Consider the following 11,539-nt stretch of genomic DNA (forward strand, 5'->3'; position numbering starts at 1 on the left):
TCTTGTCATTTGTCCCCGCCCCCTCGTCCTCCTGCTTTTTGTTAATTATTACTTATTCCCATCACCTGTTCCCCGCTCGTTATCTTGTTTGGTTCATTCTATTTAATGTCAGTGTATCTTTAGTTCTGTGCAGGATCATTGTGTTGTGTCAAGTTCTCGTGTTGCATGTATATTTAGAGTCTAGTTGCCCAGTCTAGTTGTAGTATTATCTGTCTAGTGTTTCATGTTTCATACCCCCTCGTGGGTTTTGTTTTGTTGTCAAATAAAGTGTTTTCTGTCTTTCCCCGACATCGTCTGCTCTTGGGTTCATCTGTCCTGCTAATCCTCACAGAGCCCGCCCAGTCCGCGCAGCCACAGACTGAGCTCGCGCATTCCACGCAGCCACTGCCGGTGCCGGCGACAGGGCCCGTGCCGCCGACCCGTCCTGCGCATCCCGCACGGTCGATTCAGCCCGCGCAGTCCCAGCTGCGTCCTCGCCCCAAACCCCCGTGGACTGTCCTGTTTTAGTATCTTGTGGACTTATGTGTGTTTAATTTAGTTTTGTTTTATCTTGTTTTTGGCACCTCTTGTTAAGTTTTAGTCTGATGTGTTCTAGTCTTGTCATGTTAATTATGTCATGTTCTCTTGTCTTGTGTGTTCCCTTTTTGGACGCCAGGTGGCGTCCTTTGAGGGAGGGCTACTGTCAGGACTCTGCCTTGATGTCTTGTTATATTTGTATTTTGTCATGGTGGCAGAGTTCTGGCAGTCCCTGGCCTTGTGTGGAGGTTCATGCCTTGTTTTTGTGTTTGGCATGTGCCTTCGGTGTCTTGTCATTTGTCCCCGCCCCTTGTCCTCCTGCTTATTGTTAATTATTACTTATTCCCATCACCTGTTCCCCGCTCGTTATCTTGTTTGGTTCATTCTATTTAATGTCAGTGTATCTTTAGTTCTGTGCAGGATCATTGTGTTGTGTCAAGTTCTCGTGTTGCATGTATATTTAGAGTCTAGTTGCCCAGTCTAGTTGTAGTATTATCTGTCTAGTGTTTCATGTTTCATACCCCCTCGTGGGTTTTGTTTTGTTGTCAAATAAAGTGTTTTCTGTTTTTCCCCGACATCGTCTGCTCTTGGGTTCATCTGTCCTGCTAATCCTCACACACTGTGAGAGACATAATCTAAAAAAAATCCAGAAATCACAATGTATGATTTTTTTAACTATTAAACTACAACTAACCTGTAGTTTTTCACCAGGTTTGCACACTCTGCAGGAGGGATTTTGGCCCACTAATCCATACAGATCTTCTATAGATCAATCAGGTTTCTGGCCTGTCACTGAGAAACACAGAGTTTGAGCTCCCTCCAAAGATTCTCTATTGGGTTTAGGTCTGAAGACTGGGTAGGCCACGGCAGAACCTTGATATGATGCTTACAGAGCCACTCCTTGGTTATCCTGGCTGTGTGCTTCGGGTCATTGTCATGTTGAAAGACCCAACCTCGACCCATCTTCAATGCTCTAACTGAGGGAAGGAGGTTAGTTCCCCAAAATCTTGTAAAACATGTCCCCGGTCATTCTCTCCTTAATACAGTGCAGTCGCCCTGTCCCATGTGCAGAAAAACACACCCAAAGCTTGATGCTACAACCCCCATGATTCACAGAAAAAAGTTCTATTTTGGTCTCATCTGACCACACGACTTTCTCCCATGACTCCTCTGGATCATCTAAATGGTCATTGGCAAACTTAAGACGGGCCTGAACATGTGCTGGTTTAAACAGGGGAACCTTCTGTGCCATGCATGATTTCAAACCATGATGTCTTAGTGTATTTCCAACAGTAACCTTGGAAACGGTGTTCCCAGCTCTTTTCAGGTCATTGACCAGCTCCTCCCGTGTAGTTCTGGGCTGATTTCTCGCCTTTCTTAGGATCATTGAGATCCCACGAGGTAACATCTTGCATGGAGCCCCAGTCCGAGGGAGTACAAGGTTCGCATAATGAATTAAAAAAAGGGAAAATACATTGGCAATTACATCATATGACAAAATTGTATTTTGGGTTGAACTTTGGGGTCAAATGTCTTGAAACATCTAAACAATGTCTTATGCTAATAATAGTATAAGTGGAATAATTGGCCCGTTGCATTATTCAAAAATAATACACATCACTTCACATCGTGGCTGCAAAATAAGTATTAAACACGTCACAATTTTTAGTACAACCCCAAATCAGAAAAAGTTGGGACACTGTAGAAATTGTGAGTAAAAAAGTAATGGAATAATTTACTAATCTCATAAACTTATATATTATTCACAATAGAATATAAATAACATATCAAATGTTGAAAGTGATACATTTTGAAATATCATGCCAAATATTGGCTCATTTTGGATTTCATGAGAGCTACACATTCCAAAAAAAGTTGGGACAGGTAGCAATAAGAGGCCAGAAAAGTTAAATGTACATATAAGGAACAGCTGGAGGAGGACCAATGTTTAGGAATAGGAATGTTGTACTATTCTTGTCTAATACAGACTTCTAGTTGCTCAACTGTCTTAGGTCTTCTTTGCCGCATCTTCCTCTTTATGTTTCACCAAATGTTTTCTATGGGTGAAAGATCTGGACTGCAGACTGGCCATTTCAGTACTCAGATCCTTCTTCTACGCAGCCATGATGTTGTAATTGATGCAGTATGTGATCTGGCATTGTCATGTTGGAAAATGCAAGGTCTTCCCTGAAAGAGACGACGTCTGAATGGGATCATATGTATCTAGAACTTGGATAAACCTTTCAGCATTGATGGTGCCTTTTCAGATGTGTAAGCTGCACATGCAGTTTATGAGATTTGTAAATTATTCCATTACTTTTTACTCACAATTTCTACAGTGTCCCAACTTTTTCTGATTTGGGGTTGTAGATATTTCAGACTATAAATGTCTATAAATTAAGTTGTGTGTAATCCTGTAAAACGTCACAGGGAAAGTATTGTTGCTTTGCTTATTTTGTTCAAAAGCACGATTAATGTAAGTCTACATATCATTCTAACAAGGACCTATTCTTCACAGCTCGAGAGCTGTCGTTCACACCACACAAGTTTGTGAATGTACAAAGGAAACACCTGAATCATTGAACTATGTTGTCAGGAATTGTGACCATAGTTGGCTAACCATACTTTTGGGAAATGCACCCTACCCTTTACATACTTCTGCAAAACACAAAAGTAAATATTTTGAAGTTTGTTGGTATTTGATAAACAATATTGGCCTCCACGCTTCATTGACTTACATTGTATGGACCAAGAACCACTAAACATTTCTCAAAATATTTTCTCCTGTGTTTCACAGAAGAAATGAAGTCATACAGGTTTTAAACAGGTTAAATAAACGATGACAACATTTGTATTTATAAATTAACTATCCCTTTGGCTTATTCCCAGATCTGATCCAACAGCATTCATCTTTTGCTGAGCCCTTTCAGAAGCATCAATGATTCAGTTTTGTCCAGATCAAAGCTTAAAATTAAACTAAGACTAAAAACTTATTTAAAATATTAATAAAACTTAAAAATAAATTATGATCAGAAACTTTTCCAGTGCCCTCCACTAATATTGACACTTTTGGTAAAAAACTGCTTTAATTCAAAACCAACTATTGGAAACACAAGAGCTTTATATAATAATCTTTGTTAAATATATGTGTGCCATCATTATTGGCACCCTTTTAGTCAATGCATTGAGCTAATGAGGAGAATACATGACAAGGGATCTACATTTCAGAAATATAATAAAAATATACATTGCGAAATAACAAAGAAGAAAAATGTTTTAACAATAAACCACATCACTAAGAGAAACCTGTTTGTTAAATATGTGATCTGTTTGGTTTAAAGGTATAAATGTAGTGAAGCTGCATTAGGTTTGAATTTTGTCTCTGTGTGTGTTTGTGAGATGGCAGAAGCCAGTATATCATGGGCTCAGGATCAGTTCAGATGTTCAGTATGTTGGGATCTCCTGAAGGATCCAGTGACTGTTCCCTGTGGACACACTTACTGTATGAGATGTATCACAGACTGCTGGGATCAAGAGGATCTGAGAGGAATCTACAGATGTCCTCAATGCAGAGAAAACTTCAGTCCACGACCTGTTTTAGGGAAGAATGTGGTGGTCGCTGAGATGGTGGAGAAACTGAAGAAGACAAGAATTGAAGTTAGTGGAGATGTGAAGTGTGACGTCTGTACTGGAAGAAAACTCAAAGCCATCAAATCCTGTCTGATGTGTCTGAACTCTTACTGTCAAACTCATCTTGATCAACATGAGAATTTCTTCAGAGGTAAAAGACACAACTTGGTAGAAGCCACCGGACAACTGCAGGAGATGATTTGCTCTCGACATGATAAAATGATTGACATGTACTGCCGAACTGACCAGCGATGTATTTGTATGTTGTGTATGGTGGATGAACACAGAAATCATGACACTGTATCCATATCAACAGCAAGCGCAGAGAAACAGGTGAGATCTAAAGAAACTCATATTCTTAAGTTAAGCATTAACTTCAGTTAATTGTTACAAAAGAAATGTATTTATCGTAAACTCTGTAATTAAATCTCAGAAATACTAACCAACAACATCACATTGTATACTTTAATGTCTTGTTTCATTCAAATATACATTTTTCCACAAACATAGCTTGTTGGTTTAACTTAATAAAATTATGACATCGTTTTCTTACACAATTGGATAGATTTATCTGAACATAAGCCGGGAGATTGTACTTAAAATTAAAAATGAAGCTCACTCAACTTAATTTGTTGAAATTAATGTTGAAAATTCAACACAGAATGAAGTTAATCAGAAGATCCAGGAAAGAGAGAAAGATCTTCAGAAGCTCAGAGAGACGGTGGACTCTTATAAGGTGAGATGATGTTTGAGACTGAAGCTCATTGTGTTTTCCAGTAAGATGTGATTGTAATGTTTGTGTGATATAACAGAGATCTGCACAGACAGCAGTGGAGGACTGTGAGATGATGTTTACTCAACTGATCTCTGAAGTAACACAACTGATCAGAGATCAGGAGAAGACTGCAGTGAGTCGAGCTGAAGGACTTTTGGAGGGACTGAAGCGAGAGATTGAAGATTTAAAGAGGAAAGATGCTGAAATAAAGACGCTTTCACAAACACAAGATCACTTTCAGTTTCTTCAGGTAAATAAACACATGGAGATACAGCGATTACAGTTAAAACTAGATTGGTACATTTGTGAAGAAAATGTGGAGTGGTGCTTGTTGTGGAAACATTCGGGAAACAAAATATATTACAAAAATGTTACTATGTTGTGGTGCAGAGATATAAAGCTTTGTTTATTCTGTTGCTATGGTGCTGTATTTGGTTGATAGCGAGTGTCTTGGCAGTGGCCAATGATGATACTCTATAGGCTGCTTGCCAGCATGAATGATATAAACCAACCGCAACAGCTCTATGACACTGTGGTGCAAAGATATTACTCTGCAAATTTGATAAATTTTCCCTTTCGGAAATCCTGCACTTATTAAAGTCATAGCACACCTCTAAACCGGTCAATTTGAGCCCTCTTTCATGGGTCTACCACAAACCACGCAGGTTGAGTTACATGCCGAAGTTTTGTCCAGATGTAGAATATCCCTGCGCAATAATAACAGTAATGCTTTGCATAAATGGAAGCATGATTAATGGTGCGTTCACACCAGATGCGGAAGAGGCAGCAAGTGCAAATGATTTACATGTTAAGTCAATGAAAAGACACGAACAGTCATTCTGTGGCGCGGTAAGCGTGAATGGTGCAGCTCAATGGCATGGATGGCGCATTGAGCGTTGACGCATGATCTGAACTTTTGCGCCGCGTTAACCAATCAGGAGCTTGCTCTAGCAGTGATGTGATTACAGGAAGCGAGCGGAGGCAGAAAAACAAAACAACAATGGAGAGTCAATCATCTTTGCTATACGAGACATCTTTATACTTTCATAGGAATTAAAAGGATCTTGTTTGGAAGAGAGTTAGGAGTGTGTCAATCAATCTGGTAAGTTTACTCAATTTGAGCAATATATTATATGTCTTAAATGACTAGAATTTCATGCTTGAATGAAGCGAGTAAACTCAAAATGTTCAAGCGTCCAACTACGCGCGAATAGCACGTTTTTGCCAGCTCGTCTGGTGTGAATGCACAGTAAAAAGTGTCATTAGTTGTATTTCATCTGTTTTCTTGTCTCTGTGTTTGGTTTCCAGTCTCTTTCTCTCTCTGGATCTACAGAAAACTTCAATATCACTCCCGACGTCTCTTTTGATGCTGTTATGAAATCAATTACTCAGTACAGAGAGAAACTGCAGCGTTTCTGCAGAGAAGAGATGAAGAAGATTTCTGGTAACTACTGGATATTAATTCAATCTCAAAGTCAAGCATCATCATGTTTCCATCCAAAATTGCTAATTGCAAATTTAACAGTATGCACAAAATTGAAGTATAGCAGAACACATTTGTGTATAAAGCACAATTAACATCAACTGAGTCAAAGAGAATAAAAGTTACAGTAGGTTTTTGCATTGGATACGGCACTTTAGGTCTTTTTCGTATATAATGAATTACTCAAACGTTACTGTGTGAGACACTTTTGACGACACACTTTTGCTAAAACCTTTCACAATGACTAACACAACATTCAGATGATGTGCAATAAGATCGGTCTGCTGGTTAGTCCGGTTTTGTTGTCCCATTGCACTCCAAGGCAAAGTCACATAACTTTTTTATGCTCACAGAGGAATTCATTCAGTAAATGTGTTTACATCATAGCTTATGCGCATATATTTTTAAAATACAAGAAATTTATTAGACTCAATTAAGCACATATGCCTTAAGTCATTTTTTTATTCACGTGCATCTTGGTTTTTCCATCCAGCAGTTTTTATGCAATATCCCAAAATGCATATAAAAATATGTTGATGGAAACATGACTACACTGTAAAAAGATGAAAAGTTGGATCAACTTTAAAAATTATCTCAATTAATAGCACCTTAAATGTTTCTAATTTTACTTTAATTCAATTCAATTCAATTTACTTTTATTTATATAGCGCTTTCACAAGTGTTAATTGTTGCAAAGCAGCTTTACATGAGTAGATGTAGTTTAGTTTAAGTTGAAACAACTTTTTAGTTGTTACCAATTGTAGTATTTTTTTTAAGGTGATCCACTTTTTAGAGTGTATACAGTAGATTTAGATTTTATTTTTGCATTAAATGTAATCACAGTTGTCATTTGGTTTTCACAGTGACAAACACCCAGATGAGTTTGATTGCTGAACCCAGAAACAGGAGGGAATTCCTGCAATGTAAGTTACTGAGATCAATCAATCATACATCAGACTTACAGTTCAGTCGAATAAGAGACACATTTACTACACTGAAAAAAGTAAAAGTTGGGTCAACTTTTGGATCAACAAAATTACTTCAAAATTAGTAATTCCTAAAAATGTAAAGTTTTATAAACTTAAAGGGGACATCTCACAAGACTTTTTTAAGATTTCAAATAAATCTTTGGTGTCCCCAGAGTACATATGTGAAGTTTTAGCTCAAAATACCATATAGATAATTCATTATAGGATGTTAAAATTGACACTTTGTAGGTGTGAGTAAAATGTGCTGTTTCTGGATGTTTCCTTTAAAGTGCAAATGAGCTGAAGCAAACACTGATCACCATAATGGTGGTTTGTTGAAATTGAAACTCAATTGTGCTGTCAATTATTTTCTCTCTCTGCACTAAATGGCAGTGCCGTGGTTGGATAGTGTAAATTAAGGGGCGGTATTATTATAATAGGATCCCCTTCTGACATCACAAGGGGAGCCAAATTTTAATGAGCTTTTTTATACATGCTTGCAGAGAATGGTTCATCAAAACTAAGTTACTTGATCTTTTACACATTTTCTAGGTTGATAGAAGCACTCTAAAAGCACTCTTGAAAAAAGTCAGATTTTCATCATATGTCCCCTTTAAAAGCCTTTGGTTATATGTCAAATATACTTCGATATCAAAATAAAATGTCTGGTGCTGGAGGTACAGTGCAGTTTTATTAGACGATATGATGGATACACAGTTAATAGAAAATAATGATTTTTTTCTTTCAACAGAAAAGTTTAAATGGTACATAAGAATTGAACCCTCTGTACTGTGTGGGACAAAGTGTTTAATTTATTTTCATTAAATTAGATAAAAAGTGTCCATAATACAATGGGTTGTTGGAAAGTATTATTGGTGCATCACTGCAACAAACATGGCCGAGATTGTTTACAATGTGCCAGTTTGGTTATAAGTACATAATCGCCACATTCCAGCAACGTTCAATCTAACTGAATGTGGTTTATACGTCATCACAATGTAATCATGTTACTGTAAGTAAGTTAGGCCTACAAGCAATCCCTGTTAATATTGTATGAAGTGTAACACTGAGTTCTTTCCACCAGGTTTCCATCAGTTCACACTGGATCCAAACACGGCAAATTATGGTATTAAACTGTCCGAATGGAATAAAGCGGGTACACTCGTAACTTCACGCCAGCCGTATGTGGATCATCCTGACAGATTTGACCGGTGGACCCAGGTTTTCTGCACAGAAGGTGTGAATGGCCGCTGTTATTGGGAGGTAGAGTGGACTGGACAGGGAAAGTTGGGTGTAGATATAGCAGTGGCGTATAAGAGCATGAGCAGAAAGGGAATTGGTCTTGACTCTGCAGTTGGACGTAATGATCAATCCTGGAATTTATTCTGCAGCCCGAGTTATTATTCATTCATGCACAATAACATGGAGACGATTATTTCTATTAACCCAACCATCTCAAGAATAGGAGTGTATGTGGATCACAGTGCAGGAATATTATCTTTCTACAGCGTCTCAGACACAATGACCCTCATTCACAGAGTTCAGACAACATTCACCCAACCTCTCTATCCTATGTTTGGTCTGGATGAGCGTACGGCATTCAGACTGTCATCTAACATTAATAATGATATAGAGATTCTGCAAATAGCATTTTTTTCATATTAAAGCTGCACAATAAACCCATAAAAGCTCATTCACACTGATCTCCGTCATTTGTCAGATCAATTTCGATTCTTACTGTTTATTTAAATTAAAAATTATGTCAGGTGTAATAATCAAACTTTCACATGGATTTGGTTGTACAGCAGTGCAGGATTAAGAGCTGATCATGAGGATTAAATATTAATGTGTATACTTTAAAGAATTCAATCAAGTTTTTATAATTTTGGTGTACATTTTTAACTTATCTCAAATTTGTGTGAGACCAAACAATAACGTGTGAGACGAAACAATCATTTAAGGATGAACTAACCCTATAAGCCTCATGTAACATTTAAAACTCCTGGTGAAAATGCTGTTTTGATGTTAATAGATCATACAACCGCCTTTGATACAGTAGATCATGATGTACTTTTTTGGTGTTTAGAGCATTTGATTGGTATCAAGGGTGTGACCTTACAGTGGTTCACTTCATATCTTAGAGACATGTCCTTTTCTGTATCATTGGGCAAATTCCTCAGCTCATATTATTAGTGGTGTACCACAGGGTTCTATCTTAGGCCCACTCCTCTTTTATTTATATATGCGTTCTCTGGCGAATATTATTAGAGACCACAATGCATTATTTTATTTATACGCTGATGATACTCAGCTGTATATTCAGTTATAATGAATAATCAAAATCTGACATGAATCTGGTTGTACAGCAGTGCAGGATAGAGAGCTGATCATGAATATTAAATATTAATGTGTATGATTTATAGAAATCAATTCATTTTCTTAAATTGTAAATTGCAATCTAATATTTGCGTGATCAATACACATGTAGTTAGCATTAAGGATTACTCCAATTTTAGTTGATGAAATATTTTATGTTTTTATCATCAAGTATTGTGTCAGTTTGCAGTTTTGCATCAGTTGAGAGTCAGCTACGTCAGACATGAACCAATCAAGTTTTAACACACATCACAGATTTATTTGAATCCCCACACTGACTTTAACTCCCACCTCCAACCCCAGCTCCACCAGAGATCTGTCATCATCTAATCTGAGATGTTTTCTGATTGTCTTCAGTGATTTAGCACTGTAAATGAATACATTGTATTAATTTTTTATTTTGTTTTTGACTTTGTTTACAACATACTTTTGTGAAATTTTGGTGAATTGTTCAATGTATTTTATGCATGATTTTCTGGATATGTTCATCAAAAATTAGGTTTTGATTTGTTGCTGTCCTTGCTCCATCTATGGCATACTGTAGCTGCCCAGAATAAAATCCAATCTAAAACCACCAAACCTAAACTGATTGCATTATCATTGAATATAAAATGTTGTCTGTTTAATTGTCGTATAAAAGTATTGACAGTTGTGATATTATGACCAGTATAAGCATTGACAAACCCAACGTCAATCTGACGTCAAAACCCAACATCAATCTCAAAACAACACTGATTTCTTTGAACTGCAGTAGTTGGTGCTAAAGGTTTATTTTTGTATAAACATGAAAGTCTGTAATGATAAGCAGGCAATTGATGTCAAATAGACATCAAATTGATGTCAAACATAGGCATCAAAGAATTGGTAAAAAATGCAAATCAAATCGATGTCAAAACTTGACATTAAATTGACGTCAAGTTTTGACGTTCATTTGATTAGCATTTTTTTTTTAACACATTGATGTCCTAGACCACAAGAATAAAGTTTTATTTTACCGCTACAATTCAAGAGTTTAAAAGAGTAAGTCAAATATACATTTTAATTGATGCACCTTGTTTTATATATGTAATGGAACCAATGTTCAAGTTAAATAAAACCTAAAGAGCTAAAGATACAAAAACCTGCATTTCAAATTTCACCATGTGAGATTATATCACACATGAACAGAAACATTGTAGATGAACAAATAAACAGAAACATTAGGTTAAAGGCTACTTATTCAGAATCTGAACACACATTTATTGCAGATTTCCCATTTTGTCGTTGCATACCCCCACATCGGAGATAGCTCCCCATGTATTTTTTTATTTCAGCCTCTGACCCTGAACGTATGGATCGCTGTACAGCACCTAAATGAATATGAAGCCACAATTAGCACTCATTTTAAGACAGTAAAATACAGCATACATTTTTCAGCAAACATCAATTGGACATGGAAATCCACAAAGTAATTCAAACTTTTTAAATAAACATGGATAACCATCGAGTGGCTCAGTGATCCTCCTTACCATTCTTTTCAAGTGAGCTGCAACAGCAGGAAAACAGAAAAAACTCAATCCAACTTTTCCAATGTCCAACTTTTCTTTTTTTCAGATGAAAAATTAAACTGATGATAAGTGCTATCCATCTTAAAGGTCCCGTTCTTTCTGTGTTTTTGAAGCTTTGATTGTGTTTACAGTGCACAATATGATGTTTTATTAACAAGGTTCGGGAGGAGCATGTTCAGATAATTAAACACAGGTAAAAGCACTCTCTGATAATCAAACACAGGTGAAAGCATTCTCAGATAAT

General features: G+C 36.9%; 1 protein-coding gene across 1 annotated transcript; it reads left to right on the top strand.

Annotated features, from left to right (window-relative positions):
* The first annotated feature begins 3,897 nt into the window (after positions 1 to 3,897).
* On the top strand, positions 3,898 to 10,401 carry LOC135768474 (tripartite motif-containing protein 16-like). The gene is made up of 7 exons (XM_073813834.1): positions 3,898 to 4,498; positions 4,806 to 4,882; positions 4,959 to 5,171; positions 6,230 to 6,365; positions 6,680 to 6,683; positions 7,287 to 7,327; positions 8,457 to 10,401. Exons 1-7 carry the CDS (start codon positions 3,916 to 3,918, stop codon positions 9,035 to 9,037), a joined length of 1,635 nt encoding a protein of 544 aa, XP_073669935.1. The 5' UTR covers positions 3,898 to 3,915; the 3' UTR covers positions 9,038 to 10,401.
* Positions 10,402 to 11,539: the final 1,138 nt, after the last annotated feature.

This window comes from Paramisgurnus dabryanus, chromosome 3 (assembly GCF_030506205.2).
Source record: "Paramisgurnus dabryanus chromosome 3, PD_genome_1.1, whole genome shotgun sequence".
NCBI classification, from domain to species: domain Eukaryota; kingdom Metazoa; phylum Chordata; class Actinopteri; order Cypriniformes; family Cobitidae; genus Paramisgurnus; species Paramisgurnus dabryanus.